General features: G+C 45.2%; 1 protein-coding gene across 4 annotated transcripts in view; it reads right to left on the bottom strand.

Moving 5' to 3' along the window:
* Positions 1–17,282, bottom strand: part of LOC120943578 — a 276,900-nt gene extending 259,618 nt beyond the window's left edge. For all 4 annotated transcript variants that reach the window (XM_040356956.1, XM_040356958.1, XM_040356959.1 and 1 more), the window contains exon 1: positions 17,169–17,282. In XM_040356956.1, the coding sequence (XP_040212890.1) occupies positions 17,169–17,192 (24 nt within the window). In that variant the 5' untranslated portion in view covers positions 17,193–17,282. The remainder of the gene's footprint in view (positions 1–17,168) is intronic.
* Positions 17,283–20,085: the final 2,803 nt, after the last annotated feature.

Below are 20,085 nucleotides of genomic sequence, written 5' to 3'. Positions count from 1 at the left end.
CAGGGTGAATTTGATTTATATCAAGTCGATTTAAATCACTAGTAAAAAAGGGCTTGATTTAAATCATAATTTAAAAAGAGCAAACTCATCTGTCCAGCAGCGGCTCTTTCTCTGATCCGCTGTTGACACACAATCACATTCACTTTAATAGAACAGCTGGTGATGCGGTAGTGATACGACAAGGTGAGGGCCATGGCGGCAGCAGGTCAGTGGATGCCCGCTAACAGGTGCTGCCATGATGGATCTGAAATAAGTGCTCTTTAAATGCAAGGACTTATTCTTGCTGGTAGTTAGAATCTTTAAAGCGGTGGTTCCCCCTTAAAAACAACTTTTTTTTATTCCACTGCCACCCCACATTCCATCACGATTAAGGCACATATTTTTTTTTTCCTGCTGTACATACCTTACTACAGCATATTCACCCGTGCATCCGGGTTGCGAGTCCCGCGGGAGTGGGCGTTCCTCACATGCTGTTGATTGACGTTTTGCCCAAAAACGAGCTCTCCCCCCGTCGCGCAAGCCGCGTCACGATTGGCGAAAGGAGCCGAACGGCGATGCGCATGCACAGTATAACGCCGACTCGCCGTTCGGCTCCTTCCGCCAACCGTGACGCGGCTTACACGACGGGGGGAGAGCTCGTTTTTGGGCAAAACGTCAATCAACAGCATGTGAGGAACGCCGACTCCCGCGGGACTCGCAACCCGGATGCACGGGTGAATATGCTGTAGTAAGGTCATCTTCCAGGACTGCACACCTGAGACGATGAGCAAGTTCAAGCCTACCTTAGGGTGGGACCAGCGCCTGTAGGACCTTCCTGCCAAATGCCAAGTCCTGAGGGGACAACAGCTCCACACAGTAGTGCCTCAGGAAGGTATTTTGGCTCTTCCAAATTGCTGCTTTGCAGATTTGATCGATTGAAGCGCCTACCCTCTCTGCCCAGGAGGTCCGCAGAGATCTAGTTGAGAGAGCTTTGATAGGATCTGGAACAGGTTTTTCTGACTTTTCATAGGCTACTGCGATAGTCTGTTTAATCCACCTGGCTATCATAGGCTTGGAGGCCTGAAGCCCTTCCTTTTGGCCGGTGAAACAAGTTAGTAAATGATTTGATCTCCTGAACTCACTCTCTGCAACGTCAAAAAAAAAAAAAATTCATTTTTGGGGTTCTGACAAAAGGAGGGGAGTATAATTTCATGTGACCTGTGGAAATCTGAGGTCACTTTTGGCAAATATAAAGGATCCTGCCTGAGGATTACCCTATCCTCTAGTAGCAACGAAAAGGACTCTTTAATGGTCGGATCTTGTAGGTCGCCAACCCTTCTGGCTATCGTGATCACCAGGAGAAAGACCATTTTAAAAGAGGTTCACCCAAAAGTGAACGTCCGCTTTTCAGAATACACTCCCCCCCCCCCCCTCCGATGTGACATTTGACAATTTTCAGGGGGGAGGGGGTGCAGATACCTGTATAACACAGGTACTTGCACCACTTCCTGGTATAGACTCCCGCCCGTCGTGTTCCGGGAAATACACGGCTCCCAGAACACAGCGAGAGCAGTGGGAACAGCGCAGCGTGACTCACGCATGCGCAGTAGAGGATAGGGCAGTGAAGCCGCAGGGCTTCACTTCCCGATTCCCTCACCGAGGATGGCAAGAGCCTAGCGGCAGCTCTGCTTCGGCGGGTGACCTGGACAGGCAAGTGTCCATTTTTTTTAAAAGTCAGCAGCTGCTGTATTTGTAGCTGCTGGCTTTTGAAAAAAATTAAAAAAATTCAGGTGAACCTCCACTTTAAGTGAAAGAAATTGAACAGAAATCTGAGCCACCGGTTCAAAGGGCTCTTTGGTTAGAGCATCCAATACCAGGGACATATGCCAAGATGGCCAGATATACAACAAGCATAGAATAAGTAGATGAACATTTAAAAATACAATTAAATAGATGCATTTACATTTTTTTAAATTTGTTTATTAAAATTATGTGTGTCTATGCATCGACATATGATCTCACTAGAATTCAGCTATGGGAGTAAAGTTTTGCCGCAATGATGTTTGTCTTTCCCTTTGGTTGCTATCTAAACCCCAAGCCATTCTCATAACGTATGAACCCATGAGTAAGTCGCGTGCCTGTGACGTAACGCGTAGGGAGGAGCCTGCGATCGAATCCGAGTGCATCGGATCGAGCTGAGGAAACATACTGAGTGGCGTTTTCATGCTTTACTGAAAGCCGGGATTCGTGAGTGCATATGTCAATGCTCCGATTACACATTTTTTGATCTGTCATCGAATATTGCGCAATGAGATTTTTTCTCTTTTCTTTCATGCAATCCCTGTCTGAGTGCCTGTATCATCTGATCACAGCGGTGGAGGGCTGGATTAGCATTCAGATTGAAGAGAGTGATTTTTTCCCTGCATGGAATCCTGCTAATCACTGTGCACTAATTAAGGACATATTAGTAATTCACAGTTTATGGAGTGTTCTCCCTGATTAGTTTTTCTTTGTACGTTTTATCACCTTTTAAGTTAATATTAGCGCATCTATATTTTATATGTTTAACGGAGGAGTTGCAACCTTTAACAGCCGCCGGCAAAACCTAGTGGCCGAAGCAAGCATCCAGAGATGCACTCACATTAACCTTGTAAAATTTAGTGAAGGTGCGAACGGACGACCAGGTCGCCACCTTACACACCTGGGAAACAGACGCTTGATGTCAGAAATGCCAAGAGGCACCTATTGCCCTGGTCAAATGCGCCGTAACAGAAAAGGGAGGCACCTGCCCTCGTAGGGCATAAGCCTGAATTTACGATCGGTCTGATACACCTAGAGATGGTGGCTGAGGAGACTGCCAGGCCTTTTTTAGGACAAACCACAGAAAAACAGCGAGTCCAAGCTCCAGATCAGAGCAGTAGCAGACAGGTACACCCGCAGAGCTCGGAACAAAAACACCCAAGGAATGCAATCATCCTCTTTAGGGTGCGACGGTCGAGGACACAAGGACGGAAGTACAATGTCCTCATTGAGATGGAAAGCCGAAAACGACCTTAAGCAACACCTTATCCTTGTGAAGGATCAGATAAGGAGCCTTGCAAGACAAGGCTGCCGGCTCAGAAACACATCTGACCGACGTAATAGCCACCAAAAAGGCCACTTTCTGAGAGCGTCAATAAGGGAATCTCTGTTTTCAAAATGCGGCCCCTGAAGTACTGAGAGGACCAGATTCAAGTCCCACAGAGGTAGCGGTGGACGGAGCGGAGGGGCCACATGTTGAGCCCCCTGCACAAATGTACACCAGTGAGTGAGCCGCCAAAGGTCTTTGAAAGACAGCCAAGGCTGAAATCTGCCCCTTAAAAATCATACCTAAGGCAAGCTTTGGGTCCACTCTATGCGGCAAAACCAGTAGGATCCTGGAAACTAGGGTTGTCCCGATACCACTTTTTTTAAGACCGAGTACAAGTACTGATACTTCCTCCCCCCCCCCCCCCAAGTACTCGCTGATACCGAATACCGATACTTTTTTTAATGTCATGTGACGCACTGATAGATGGGCACTGATTATGCAGCACTGAAAGATGGCACAGATATCTGGCACTGAAATATAGCACTGACAGGTGGCACGCACTAATGGCTGGCACTGACAAGTGGCACGTACTGATGGCTGGCACTGAAAGATGACAGATGTGGCAATGATGGGCACAGATAGGCGGCAATGATGGGCACAGATGAAGTGGCACTTATAGGGCTGCACTGATGTGTGGCACAGATAGGCGGCAATGATGGACACAGATAAGCAGCACTGATAAGGGGGGCATTGATATAAGGTGGGGTCTCCAAGGGGGGTGCTGCTGATCTAATGGTTGGTTACCACACATTATATCAGCAGTCAGTACGCCCTCTTAGAGACCCCCCATTAGCTCAAAGCCCCCCCCCCTTTCCTTAGAGACTTTCAGAGATCCCCACTTATAACAGTGGGCCCTGCCCTCTTTAAGACATGTCTTACCAGCATGACCCGGGAGGGAAGTGTTAGAGTCGAGCTGGGGGAGGGGGGCAGAACCGCTCTTGGGCTATGCAGACAGTGTGTGTATGTGTATGTGTATGTGTATGTGTATGTGTATGTGTATGTGTATGTGTATGTGTATGTGTATGTGTATGTGTATGTGTATGTGTATGTGTATATATATATATATATATATATATATATATATATATATATATATATATATATATATATATATATAAGATCGGCATGTTATGTTACTCACCTGCACACTGTTCCCTGCAGCGCCAGCAGCACTTTATTCCTCTCCTCCCGAACTGCTAAACGATGTCACGATGGGGCAGCACTAAAGGGCATCTGTCGGGCGGGGAAGAGAATGTGCTGGGTGCAAGAGGAGTGCACACTGCTGCCATCCCTGTACAGTGAGTGATTTCCCCTGCACGCTCGCTGACTTCCTGTTCCCGCCTCTCTCCCATCCCAGGTTTTGGGTGAAGCATTGGCAGCATTTGCACGAGTACAAGTACTCACGCAAATGCTTGGTATCGGTCCCGATACTAGTATCGGGGCAACCCTACTGGAAACCGAATAAAGTACGTGGACGCTACTGCATCTCCTTACACAGGGAGATGCAAGCCTTCCATGTTTGATGATAAATCTTCCGAGGACGATTTCTGTGCCCTCAGCATGGTAGAAAATCACTAAATCCGACAAGCCTCAGTCCCTCAACACCTGGCTTTCAATAGCCATGCCGTTAAAGCCAGCAACTGTAAAGCACCATCTATTATTCCCACCACCACATCCGCCATATTCATAATTTTTTTACCCCGCTGTCTGTTTAAACTCTAAGTTTAAACACTATGTTTTTGTTGCAGTTTTTGTTTTTCTTTCCCTCCGTCCTTCAATCTAGCGATGTTTTACAATCAGGGCTAGCCACGCACGCGTGTTGGTGGGAACGTGATGCAGGACGTCACTCCTTCCTGTGTCCTATTTTATTTATGGGCAGGGGGTGACTATATGCACCGCGCACTCGGAGGACCGCTCTGTTCAGTCTGACGTGATGTGGCAGTAACTGCTTATACACACCAGCTGGGTTATTTAGAACCACCCCTGTTTAAGGGCTGCACTCCGACTGAATCAGTCAGAAGTGCACACTAATGAGGAGTGGAGACAACCTATTTCCTGGTTAGGGTAATTATACTACTACCTTGCTGCAGGGGATTACACGCTGTCTTGGTTAAACTATGCTCTTTTATTAGAGATGGTTTTTTTATTATCAGTGTTTTTTCTATATCCCTTCTATATATATTTTTACACTTTTTTATAGACTAGTCTTAATTTTCTGGACTACCCCATTAGTTAATAACCACAAAACACCACTACTTGATGTGATGTTTTGACACAAATGTTGATGCCCCCTCCTCTATTACAACCCTTATAAGACTGAACACTTGCCTGTTGTATAGTTTCACCGATATTTGACAAACCTATAATTATTTTTGTTTGAAGATTTATACAAATCGGTCCGTCATAATCTGGATGGTTGCGATTCTGGTCTGTCCCTTAGCCACCAATGCACTGATCCGCCCCTCGCCGCCCCCTGCTGGTTTTCTTTGGAATACCAACCTTTTTTCACACGACTCTAGGGCCCTTTGTTTTTCTTGCTTCCAACTTTTTTCTTTTGCCAACCCTCTGCTTCGGACCCCCATGCATGCATATACAAGTATACCTCCGCCATTTTTGTAGTCAATATTTATGCCTTTATATCCATCTTTTGCCATTTTGAAGAAACTGAAAATCTTCTCTGATTAAAAAACACTAAGTTTATGAATCGCTTTTGTATTTTAAATTACATTATAAAAACAAACATACAGTGGATTCCCCCTTAAGGAGTGTCGTCCCTGTAACGCATAGGATTTCTTCATTGTATGATGTGTACACCTTTATGTATTTTCATGTATTGCATGTTCCATTGACATATGGCTGCAAGGTTTATATGATTCAACTTTTATCATTTTGTTTATTGTTCTACTATGCTATAATAAATAAGTAATACATTTTACCCAAATGTCCTAGACAGAAAAACACACACACACACACACACCTAATAGCGCTACAACGATGTGTAGCAAAACAGTGCAATCTGAAATGTAGTATATGAAACCCAGTGCTGCTGCCAACCACTTGGAAAATGGGCAAAGAGACACAAAAACAAAGAAGCAGCGCACAAAGGGTATATTATTACACTTTATAGTCGAAAATGGAAAAATACAAATAACAGAGGTATTGGCACATACAAATATAAACTTTGAATGAATATATATATATATTATATATATATATATATATATATATATAGTAATGTTTGGGGGACCAGCTTGATCGCAGGACACAGGCTTTTTAAATCAAAACTGAGGTTTATTAAACTTAAATGGCTTAGCAGCAGCAAAAACAAAAGAAATAACAGTCTCACCGACTTGTACAGCTCAGAACTGCTATCGCAGTTAAACAGTCCTTGCAGGTAAGTCCTTCAGTAGCAGGCTTTCAGGCAGGACACTGCCAAGTCCTTTCACAGCTTTGCTTAGCTTCCACAGTTTTTCCTTGTCCACCATTCACCATGCAGTGGACACTCCTACACTCCTTCACACTCAACTGCACTACCTGTCTGCTTTAAACTACTTCCTTAGACAGGTGCATTAACCCTTTCCATTCCCTTAAAGGCACCACAGTCCAAACAGAGGGGAAATATAACGTCCTTCCAGGACCCAGCGTCCTGTAATATATATATATATAGTATTAGGGCTGTTACTGATTAAAATTTTTGTGTTCGATTAATCGTTTCTTTTTTTTAATCGATTAATCGACTAATTTCGATTAACGCACATACAGATACAACTACTTTTAGCTGATCTCCTTGCATTGCAACTCTGCATTAGTCAGTGGTAAATGTGGTATACACTATATACACTCGACACTAGTTGGTTTCCACAATCCATGACTTCCCCCCCCATAACGTAATATCCACATCTGCCCCCCCATACCGTAATATCCACATCTCCCCCCCCCCCATACTGCAAGAATATACACATTTGCCCCCCATACTGTAATATACACATCTGCCCCCATGCTTTATTACACATCTGCCTCCCATACTGCAAGAATACACACATCTGCCCCCATGTGTACATTACAGCATGGGGCAGATGTGTATATTCTTGCAGTATGGGGGCAGATGTGTATATTACAGCATCTGCCCCCATGCTGTAATATCCACATCTGCCCCCATGCTTTAATATCCACATCTGCCCCCATACTGCAGAAATACACATACACTGGCTCATAAGTATAAATGAAGCATCTGCCCCCATACTCCATGAATATATACATCTGCCCCCATAATGGTTGTCCACTCTTACCTGAACATACATCAGGCAGGCAGACCCGTCCGCAGAGTAGCTGATGGACACGTGCGGTGCGCAAGGGAAGATGATACAAGCAGGCAGGCGGGCGATTATGACGTCAGCGCGCCGCTACTTAGCTGCCGCAGGGTGGACCAAGATGGCCGCGGCTCCGGAGCTAGGCCGCGGCCTTTCCTATGGGCGAGACCGGAGCTCACTCAAGCAAATTTTTTTTTAATCAAAGAAATCAACGATTAATCGACCAATTATATATATATATATATATATATATATATATATATATATATATATATATATATATATATATATATATATAAAATTATAAGGCAACAAGTCCACAAGGAGAGTCCTGTTCAACTGAATACATCGTGTATGTTCTACGATGTCTGTATAAACTGGACGATACGCACCCTTCGTAAAAGGGTAGGTGAACACGACGCCTTATTAAAAAAAGGTTGTGACGAGCACAGCGTCCCACGACACTTTCTTCAGGCACACAAGAAAGATTTTAGGGTCCTAGAAGTGTTAACCATAGAGTCCATTCCAACGGGTACCTTAACTGACGAGAGGTTCTCTCTCCTTTGCAAGAGGGAAACCTTCTGGATATATCAGTTTGGTTCTTTGACGCCGGGTGGGTTGAATGAGGAACTTGATGTTTTAAGTATCACCAGTTAATTATATGTACATAATCAAGGTTCCTTTATGCATCCATGTGCACGTGTGCCCAGAGAGTGTTTGTGTGTGCACACGCATATATGTTTGCGTGTGTGCACATATGCATACACCTGTACATATTGTGTTTTATGTATACATTTTTATGCACACACACACACACACACACACACACACTTTATACAATTAAATATATTGTTTATTCCCATCTTATTTTTTCTTTTATTTCATTATTATATCATTTTATTATATAGATAATTCTCATGTATGCAAGTTTGTGCCATGTGTTTTTCTAGTTCGTTTTTTGTCGGTTATATCAGATGTTAACATATGCAGATTATTGCTTGAGGTCAAGTGATGGAAGGGTTAAGATCCCACCCACCCTTGGTCCTCCCCCTCATTGTCCAATCACAGTGCCATTGGGCCTTTATTACTACTGTGGCCAGCCCTCACGTGACTTTGACAAAGCGTCAGTGACGCAAAACATGTCAGTCACGGCCTCTTTCAACACCAATTGATGTCCACTTCAATATCTATCTGCAGTCCTGTTTGAATACCGGCATACTGTCACCTTACACAGTGACGCCCTGGTGCGTTTCCACTGGCTCTCAGCATCTGAGTCCCCTTGAAGCCATCTGTCACTGCAAGATCCCCATCCATTTAAGGTACTGTATGCAAACCTTTCCATCAGTGATTTGCCATCTGTCCTAGTGTGTAGCCATGCAATTCATTCACAGTGGGACTAGTATATTGATGTTAATCATTCCATCACAGGACTCATTGTGGACTTGTTGCCTTATAATTTTTTTTATATATGACATTCCATTTTTATCAATTTTTATATTTGTATGTGCCAATACCTCTATAGTCTAAAATGGAAAATAAATAACAAAGTGTAATAATAATTTTAAGCATTGTGCGCTGCTTCTTTGTTTTCGTGTCCAGCCCTTGAGGGAAAACATTCTATAAAGCGACTGTAAAGCAGGATGAAGTATGGAACCTTGCGACAGAAGATCTTGCATCGGTAGTCGCCAAGGAACATCCGCCAACAGACACCAGGTCGGAGTACCAGGGACGCCGCAGCCAATCTGGAGCAATTAGGATCATCGGAATCCCCTCGGTCTGCACCCTGCAAAGTATACGAGGGAGAAGCTTTTGGGGGGGCAAAACGTAGCAGATACTGCCCACACGGAGCCACCAATGCGCATGTTACGTCTGCCCATGGGTCTTTTGACCTGGCCACAAACCTGAGCACCTTCAGAGTCGAAAAGCCAGGAGATCCACGTCTGGCGTGCCCCATCTTTGGCAAATGAGTTGAAACACGTCTGGGTGCAGCGACCACTCTCCCTGGTCCAGCATCCAACGACTTGGGTCGTTCGCTTGCCAGTTTTCTACGCCTGGAATGTACACGGCCGATAGAGCCGGCACACTCCGTTCTGCCCACCACAGGATACGAGCGACCTCCGAGGCTGCAGCCAAGCTTCTTGTTCCCCCTTGATGGTTGATATACGCCACTGCCGTGCCATTGTCCGACTGGATCCCGACTGACCGCCCATGTAGCCTCAGAGCATGTGGAGAGGCAATGCCTGATCGCCTGAAGCTCCAAGCTCATAGATCGGCAGGCGGGATTCTTCCAGCGACCTTGTGACAAACACCCCAAACTCCCCCCCCCCCCAACCGGTCAGGCTGGCGTCCGTCGTGATCACGTCCAGTGAAAGGGAAGGAACGAATTACCAGACAGGATCTCCCTCTGCAAGACTCATGCGTTGAATGGAGCATAGGATACTGCCTCGAAGGAGGCTACCATGAGACCCAGGACTCTCATGCAAAAGCGCAGGGACGACCATCTGCGGGAAGCCAGCAGCTTCAGCGCTGCCTGAGGAGTTTGCAATTTGTCCACGGGAAAAAAAAAAAAAAATCTTGCTTCCAAGGAGTCTAGAACCAAGCCTAGGTATTCCAGGCGCCGGGTCGGCACCAACACAGACTTCTGGAAGTTCAGCACCCAAATTCTTGAAGGGCCTGGACTGGCAATCGCCACAATGGCGATTCCTCACTGTCTCAGCAAGGCCAAAATCGGGGCAAGCACCTTGGTGCCGATGCCAGGCCAAAAGGGAGAGCCACAAATTGATAGTGGTCGTCCGACCGCAAAGCGCAGAAACGTGATGCCTGACAAACATGGGGGCATGCAAGTAAGCGTCCTTGATGTCCAAGGAAGCCAGAAAATCCCCCAGACGGAGTGCCGCAACTACAGAGCGCACTAATTCCATCCTGAACCTTTAACAGTTGAGGGCCTTGAGATCCAGGATTGGTCGGACCCCCTCCTTCTTTGGGACTGCAGATTTGAATAAAAACCCTGGAACCTTTCCCGCAATGGCACGGGTACGATCACCCCGTGCCCCAGCAGATCCTGCACAGCCCCAAACAGGACATCCCGACAAGTGAGGGGGAAAAAAAAAAAAATCTGATCCGAGGGCAAGAGAAACTCTTGTACCCTGAGGAAACTTTGCAAATCCACCGGTCGGAGAGCAGTGAAGTCCACCGTGCCGCAAATTTGCGAAGATGACCCCCCTTCCAAGTCTCGGGCGGGGGAAGACCTTCATGCAGTTGCAGATTTGTTTGCAGGCTTGCGAAACCAGGGACGATTTTGTCCCTCAGCAGGCGCGTCGGCCTGGGAGCGCTTACCTGCAGCTAGAGCCGAACCTAATCGATTTATGAAAATTGTAATCGATTAATTTCATAATCGATTAATCGGCCAGTAACATAATGGGGTTAAAAAAAAAAAAAAAATTAGCCTTTTATAGTACAAAAAAAAGCTAGTCACTACTGTAAATATTACTTTCACTGTCCCACAGAAAAAAATGAACCCCTTACAGTAGCGTTTATTTGCTCTTTTTGTACTTTATTTTTTTAACCCCATTATGTTACTAAGCATCTCAGGTCTGGGTCACACCTCTGTTTTTTGGTGCTTTTTGCAGAAACACACTACAGTTCATTTACATTTTTTCCTATGGGACACGTTCACATCCATGATTTTTTTTTCAGCTGCTGCGTATTTGCAAAGGGCAAGGACTTTAACGCAAAACGGTGGTATTCTGGTTTTTTTGGTTCAATAGACTTCAATGGAGAAGCTGCAAAAAGCATGCAATGCGTTTTTTGCGGCAATTTGTGTTTTGTAATCTGCCCAACAACAAATTGCCCCAAAAAAAAAAAAAATTGCTAATTTTTTTTTTTTTTTTGTCTATTATCCCATTAATCGAAACAATGATCGGCCAACTAATCGATTATTAAAATAATCGTTAGTTGCACGACGTGGCTCCTTACCCTTTTTGGATTGAGGGAGCAGAGTATGCTTACCTCCTGTGGCGTCCTTGATAATGTCATCTAGCGAGGCTCCAAAAAGCCTCTCACCCTTAAAAGGTAAATCCAGCAAGGCCTTCTTAGAAGTTTGATCCGCGGACCAACATTTTAGCCAGATCAGGCGGCGTAGCACCACCGCAGAGAACGAGGCCCTGGACAGCAAGGGAAACGTGTGCAAGTCCGTTTTGCAAACTTAAGGCCCAGCACCAAGTGGTTGGCCAGTTACACATGCTGGGGTAGCCCGGTGCTCTTTCAGCTTGTGGCGCAACATTTTTGTACATTCAGTAAGTGTCCGACACCAAAGCCCCGGCCACAGTAGGACTGACTGCTGACCCCACCACCGTGAACAGGGTGCGGGCCACTGCCTCAGCCCTCTTGTTCGCAGGGTCCTTGAAAGCAGGAGGCGTGGTCACCTTGTTTAACCTGGACACAGGGGAGGGGGGCCCTACTGTCTGGAGAAGTACATTTTTTCAGGAAATCCTCCTCAAAAAAGAGCAACAGACCACTATATATTTGGGGACCGAAAAGACCCTCTGCGGTCGCTCCCATTCCTTGTATAAAAGTTTATCAAGATAAGGTACACAAGGAAACACCTTTTCAGTGCAGGTCAGCTTACGGAACCCGAAGGGGACCGACATCTCTGTAGATGTGTCTGCCTTATCGTTTTTTACCCCCCCTTTCAACCGCACACCGCCTCCACCCTGGCAACAAAAGCCTCCAGGACTGCCGACATAGCATCCCCCGATAGCAACTGGTGCCCATGTACCTGCTGTAACACAGGTATGTCTGGGGGAAGAAGCATCAGCTTCCGACACCATGCTGACCCACGCGTCTGACACCCCTAGGGACCTAAGGCAAGGAACACAGCTGGCCTGATACTTCCTTACATGCAAGTATTTATTGATGGTAATTAGACTTGGGGAAGTTTCCATTCATTCAGAGAACCACTCCCCCCAGTGTGAGACCAATATTTGAGGCAGTCAAGCTGGCATTCAGCTAGTCTTCACTCTGATGAATATTGCACAGGTCTAGGAAAAGATGGGATTCTGAAATACTCTGTTGGGCTTTTGTATCATCTGAGGAATTTGGACTTTGTATGTTATTGGAAGTTAAGTAAATTTTGCGTTCTCTGGAGAACCTGGTGTGTTGCTGCGAAAAAAAGTAATTTATAGTCATCGTACTAACATCTAAGATATTAATTATCTAACTGGACACTATACATTAAACTAGAGGTCGACCGATATGGGTTTTTCTCTGGCCGATGCCGATATTTAGAAATCGCGGCGGCCGATAGCTGATTTATAATGCCGATTTTTTTGGGCCGATAGGTTAAGTCGATTTTTCAGGCGCTTTTGGGCTAAACAGTAAAGTTAGCCCATATTTTTATTTTTTCGTCCAAAAGTTATTACCTGTTTTTGTGTATTACACACACATATCTATATATCTATATATCTATATATCTATATATCTATATATCTATATATCTATATATCTATATATCTATCTATATATGTAATACACAAAAACAGGTAATGATAACTTTTGGACGAAAAAAAAAAAAATATGGGCTAACTTTACTGTTTATTTATTTTTTTGTTAAAGTATATTTTTTCCCCAAAAAAATGTGTTTGAAAGACCGCTGCGCAAATACTAAATATTGCAGCAATCGCTATTTTATTTCCTAGGGTCTCTGCTAAAAAAAAAAGTTATATAATGTTTGGGGGTTCCAAGTAATTTTCTAGCAGAAAATACAGGATTTTTACTTGTAAGCATCAAGTGTCAAAAAAGATTTAGCCTTTAAATGGTTAAACTGAGAATTCTCCTACACGGAGTTCAATTAATTGATAAGTAGCAACATTGTATATCTTTTCTAAAACTTGGCAGGCTGCCCAGGAGAGAGAGAGAAGGTCTTCTACGGGAAGCTTCAGGCAACTTGCATTGACTTCTATTACAGAAGCGGTGCTGAAGTTTAAATCGGCATTTTTAAAGCACAAATCGGCCGATGCCGATTAATTTAAAAATGCCAAATATCGGCCAACCGATATATCGGTCGACCTCTAAACTACATTGGTAGTATATGTAGTGATCTAGATGTATAGTGTTCCTCCAGTACTCTGGTTAGATAATTGATATCTTAGATGTTCGTATGATGACTATAAGTTAAGTTGTTTCGCAGCACCACACAGGCTCTCCAGAGAACGCAAATTTAATTAACTTCCAATAACATACAAAGTCCAAAGTCCACAGACGATACAAATCCAGCAGAGTATTTCAGAATCCCATCTTTTCCTAGACCTGTGCTATATTCATCATAGAGTGACAAGACTAGATGAATGCCAGCTTGACTGCCTCAAAAATTGGTCTCACACCGGAGGGGGTGGTTCTCTGAATGGAAACTTACAAGTCTAATTACTATCAATAAATACTTGTATGTAAGGAAGTATCAGGCCATCTCACAAAACTAGTCTTAGATAAGATTAACATCAAAAGGGTCTTCAGCTGTCTTTTTGATCTGTGTTTGACCACTAACCCCTTTTGGTCAGCAAACACCTTCTGATGTGTAACCTTGAATTCCTGCATGTCACACATATATACTGTGCCTTACAAATACCACAATATTTTAAAATACCTACATATCTATATTAATATAACATATTCCCCCACTTGGATCGGTTCATAACACAGCTGCTATAGATCCAGAGGACTCGCCACCCGAGCCAGGCACTGCACAGCTGCCGTCCGCACTATCCCGCCTGGAGGTGCTCTCCCTGCACAGCCGCATGTGTCACTCTTCCTGCAGTGTGTCCAAGGCTGTTTGCACCATACAGAGGCCGATACCACCACTAGAGGCCAAAAACCCACAAGAGAATAGCCGCTGATCGGCCACCCTGTAAAAAGAGCATGCGTGCTACAAGAAAATGGCCACCGAGTGAACCAGCAATATAGCAGTGGACACCGCCAAAATGGCGGCCGACACATGAGAAGGGGGGGGGAGGCGGGACACATAAGGCACACAAAAAACAGGCAGCGATCACCTGGGGTCCCCGAACGGAGGCCCCCCACACATTGCAGCTGGATAGCACCCCAAGGAGTGCCCCTAGCCAGGGAAAAAACCCCCCCCCCCCCCCCCGGCAGCACACCCGGTAATACACAGCCAGCCCAAATCACAGAGCATAGGAAGGGATGGAAGGGAGAGAAGGAAGGGTGTAAATCCCTAGTCGACCTCCCCGGGAATGCCAAGCCGTTCCATCCTGCCGAAGCAGGGGGGGGGGGGGGGGAACTGCTACTTAAAGGAGTTCTCTGACCTAAAAGTTTTAACCCCCGCTGTGCCCGGGCTGTAAAAAAATAGAAAATAAACTGTCGCTTACCTGCCTACGATCCCCCGTTGTTCCGATATCGCCGTCCCGTTCTCCGGTCCCGGGCCCCTTCCGCTTCCTGTGTGTCGGTGACTCATAGTGCGCTCAGCCTATCAGCGGCCGCAGCAATGTCCCGTCGCGGCCACTGATAGGCTGAGCGCACTATGAGTCACCGACACACAGGAAGCGGAAGAGACCGGGACGGCGATATCGGAACAACGGGGGATCGTAGGCAGGTAAGTGACAGTTTATTTTCTATTTTTTTACAGCCCGGGCACAGCGGGGGTTAAAACTTTTAGGTCAGAGAACTCCTTTAACCGTCCTGCAGACTGTTGGACGCATTCCTGACAGACCATCCCCTGAGTGGTACGTCGTGGCTGTCGGCCATATGCGAGCAGCTCCCATTTATGAAAACAGTGTTCAACCATGTGTGGTATCGCCACGATCGTTAGAGCGAGAGCACCAATTCTAGCCCTAGACCTCCTCTAACTCAAAAGATACAACCTGTAGATTTTTTTTTTTTTTTTTTTTTTAAACGTTGCCTATGGAGATTTTTACTGTTTTTTTTTTTAATTAAAATATAAAAACGTGTGCTTGAAAGACCGCTGCGCAACAAAATTTGGGCCTCTGTTCCAGCCATGGCTGTACTGTGAGTGACCACTATTGTTGTCTGGGGTGTCGTTACCATCCCAGGCCAAGGGTGGCAGCAGTCAGGTCGAGGTGTTTTGGGCGTTTTCCTTCAGCAGCCAGAGGGAGTGGATCGTCCCACTGTGCATGCTGGGGAGGAGTACTTAAGGGACAGACGTCACTAGTCCAGGGTCGTCGCCGATCCTGGGTCTGTCTCCCCACCACCCCCCCGTATGTGGCCCTAATGGCCGGGGGTACATGTTCAAGTGTTCCTGGCTCCAGGACCACGTTGGTCGGGGGTTATGATCCACCAAGTAGGCCCAGTAGTCAGACTGGGTCAACGCTTGTAGAGCGGTCCTGTGTTGAGTGGATTTTGGACCAAATATACCTCCATCTTTGGGAAGACTTTACCAAGTTTCCGTGACATCCTGGCTGCTAGGCTAGTGAGAGGCCCATCCAGCTGCACAATACCCACTCTGTCTAGAGTGGCGATGAAAGCTGCGTTGCTGGAAGCAGGAGTGTTTCCGAATAGAAGTTCTACACCTGAGCCGATCACCATGCCACCTCTTCAACTACTTTTATTCTTTTACCAAGTTCGACAAATAAAGCAAAGAAAAGGAAGTCTAAAGTGTGGACATTGAACTTGTTCTCAACTCTAATCTGGTACCCTAGACGGCGAGGAAATAGAGATAACATGCCTCCCAAAACAAACCAGCAGCTCCTTCCTTTTTTAGATCACTATTGGCATTGCATGGCACTATTACTTATATAGAAGCATGTCCTTGTAAATGAGGCCTTATGCATCCGTGCTACACCAAGGTTACTTCCACACCGGTCCACAGCATAAACGCATAAGTTCTTTTGGTGCAATTCTACCAGGTCTGAGGTTTTTCACATGAAATGTGACTGAAAAAGAAAAAAAAAAAAAAAAAATAACACACACACACACCAAAATGCAGCAGGCGCCATTTCTTATCCTGCAACGAAGCACAATGCCCCAGTGTGAACACAAAGAATTTAAAGGGAAGTATTTTTCTTGTGGAGAGCGGCTCTATAGTACCAGTCACAATTTCCTGCTATTCAATTTGGATGCAGCGAAATCTGCATCCAATTCGCAACAGTTTGAAAGCAGCCTAAGGCAGGTCATACATGATTTTAATTAAATTCACAAGGGCCTTTTTTCCCCAACCAATACTATGACTTCCTTTATATTGCCTTTTAAAATGTACAAATGCAGCAATTTGGATAATAAAGGTTTAGCACTGGAAAACGTTTTTTTTTTTAATATATATATATATATATATATATATATATATATATATATATATATATATATATATATATATATATATATATATATATATATATATATATATATATATCTTTAAAAAAAAAATTGCATTTTATATACAACTATGTAGATCCAACCTGGAACAAAATGGCCAGCTTATCTTCCATCTGATGTCTCACATTGCTCACATAGTTAACGCTCACATGCCTACAATGCTTTTGGAATACTAGATGTTAGGAGTTGTTTTTTTAACAGGCATACAAAAAATAGCGGATTCCACATCGCCGGCCTACAAAGAAGGTACATCCATCGCGGGCAGCCTGTGTTTACAAACCCCACATGAAACGCAGGAAGTTTAACACTCAACGCTCTACATGACCCACATCCGGTGTGCGGTAATCCACGCCACACAGCTCCTCTGTAATCGTAGGTATAATGTTTCGCGCCGCACAATCACGACCCACCTTTTCATCCCTTGCTGCTTCCATACCAACTCGAATCTCGTAGCCTGGTCACGTGCTTGCCGTAATGTGTCCGGGTCGTTGCCAAACTGCTTAACAGTGACTACCACGCCCCTCAGCGGCAGCTACGCCAATAGGGACGGCGCTTTTGTATTGGGGCGCACGCGCGAAAGGAAAGCCCGGAGTCGCTGTGTAGTGTGTCACTGTCAGGTTGAGAAAAAGCGGTAGTTTACGGATTCAGTTTGTGCTGGGCCAAAAATCTGAGTTTATGAAGTAATATTCTATCGCACTGTGCTGAGATGAACGAGCAATTTAAGCGTGTCATAACAATGCAAATAAAAGGCTAAGCTGGGAGTATAGTAAATATGTCAATCTGGATATGTGGTATACCTTCGCCTTTTTAAAGCAAAATGTTACACATTTTTGCCCCTAAAAAATGTAATGAACCAACTTGTACTAATATAATCTCCTGTTTATGGGTATTAGGTCCCTTTCACACAGGGCGGATCAGTAATGATTCACCTCCGTATGCTCAGCGGGGATCGCTCCGCCGACACAGGCCGGCGGATGACAGGGTGGTCCCCGCACACTGTGCAGGGACCGCCCTGTCTTTTCTCCGCTCTCCCCTATATGGGGATGGGATGAACACGGACCGTATGTCCGTGTTCATCCGATCTGATCTGCAGACAGAAGGAAAAATAGGGTTTTCTCCTGTCTGCAGAATCGGATCATTGCGGAGGCGGACGAGATCGGGTGTCAGCGAATATTCACCCACTGACACCAGCAATCTCATAGGGTAGGGTGACCAGACATCCCCAGTTTCAGGGGACAGTCCCCTGATTGAGGACACTGTCCCTGGTTTTGTCCCCAGATTTGATTTAATAGGGGGCAGGGGCAATTTCAAAGACAGTCAGTGCAGAATTAAAATAAAAAATATATAATTACACACCCCCGCTCCGCCGTGCCTACTAGCATAGGGGGGTTGTATTTTTCCCATTATCTGTGCCCCTTTCTGATGATCATGTGCTGGTCGGAGCGGAGGGAATATTTCTTCAGTTTCGGGCGCATGTCCATTCAGCTCCGTTTGCATGTTCTTCTGCCTTGGCTCAAATCCTGGCCACCCACCTGCCTATCTCCTTGCCTTCCCCGGCAGAGTGATCTTCCTCCGCTCCCCATCCTGTAGTAAGACTTGAGAGGCTGTGAGGCGGGCGGTGACGGGCAGAGAGTCGCTGTTTGCCGCCATTACTAGTAAAGAAAAAATATGTCCCCAGATTTCATTTTAAAAATCTGGTCACCTTATCATAGGGACCAATGTATGTCCCTTTTTCATCCGCAAACGGATGGATGATAAAGCGGACATACGGTCCGCAGGTGTGAAAGGGGCCTTACACAGACGTGTCAGTCCATGGAGGCGTTTATGGGGGTGATATATTAGTGGGGTGTGTATTCAGAGGCGTCCCTAGGGGGGGCCCCCCCCAAAAAAAAAATTTTTTGCAATTTTTGTATTTTGCTCCCCGAGAGTGAGAGCGTCCCCAGTCAGCTCTGCGGGGGATTCCTCCCCCTCCCTGTGCTCGCCGACACTGCATAATGCGAGTGCTCACACAACCAGATATTCTAGCCTGGGCCGTGTTTAAGTGTGTGCACTGCAGACTGCAGTACACTGTAATCACTGAACTACATTATCTCCATCCCTTCTCTCCCCCCCATCTGTCTCCCTCCCCCTCTTCTGTTCTTTCAAAACATTCACAATTTACTTTCACTTTCATTTAGGCAGATAATATACGGTGCAAATTTCTTTCCTGCATCCACAGATTGCAGGAAAGAAACTTGCATGATTCCCCCATCAACAGTGGTGACAGAATCTCCCTCCTGCCCAGCAATTATATTCTCCCGACAAACAGTGATTATCACTAGTGACTATACAGCAACCACTAGTGATAATTATAAGAGAATCTGCTCATTAATGGTTCAAATCTCTTAGGCAGCCCATACATTGATTAGCACTGTGGAGTGTCGGCTTCCTGGCGTGATCGGGCATGTGGTATTTCAAACACACCCGAGCCCATCTCTATTGGTTGTAGACAGTTGAGCTCCCTGCAGGTTGCTTAGCAGCAGTGGACCCTTCTCTGACATGCTGATCGGGATGCAATCCAGGTGATGCTCTTAGTCAAATCCTAGTCAAAAATATCAGAGATTTTATTGATCAAAGCCCACACTTTACAGGCATAGAGCCCACATGGCTGCTGATCATACGGCTGATTATATTTATGTGGTTGTACTCTTGATGCTAATAAATACTGGGGCTGATTTACTATTCTCTGTGCGCTGCGCTGGTTCATGCCTTAATTAGTACTCCGGGTGAAGCCTTAATTAGGCGCATGAACCAGCGTAGCAGCCGGCGCATTGCAAGTGATATGTAAAGTCGCGCCGAACTCCCTATAGAAGTCTATGGGAGAAATCAAAAGTGTTAATTTTAAAGGATAATATGCAAGTTTTGTCCTAAAAAGTGTTTGGGGACCTGAGTCCTGCCCCAGGAGACATGTATCAACACTTTTTTTATTTTTTAAAACGGCCGTTTTTTCGGGAGCAGTGAATTTATTAATGCTTAAAGTGAAACAATAGAAGTGAAATATTCCTTTAAATTTCGTACCTAGGGGGGGTGTAAAGTCAGCATGTGAAATAGCGCATTTTCCCCGCACTTAGAACTGTCCCTGCACAAAATGACATTCTGAAGGAAAAAAGTCATTTAAAATTCACACGCGGCAATAATGAATTGTCGGCTCCCGGCAATTCTAAAGGGATTCATTCATAAAGGAAAAAAAATGTATGGGGGGTCCCCCAAATTAAATTACCAGGCCCTTCAAGTCTGATATGGATATTAAGGGGAACCCCGCCGTAAAAAAAATAAATGGCGTGGGTT

Source organism: Rana temporaria, chromosome 6 (genome assembly GCF_905171775.1).
Source record: "Rana temporaria chromosome 6, aRanTem1.1, whole genome shotgun sequence".
Taxonomy (NCBI): domain Eukaryota; kingdom Metazoa; phylum Chordata; class Amphibia; order Anura; family Ranidae; genus Rana; species Rana temporaria.
The sequence above is the reverse complement of the archived record's forward strand: the minus strand, read 5'-3'. Positions and strand labels throughout refer to the sequence as shown.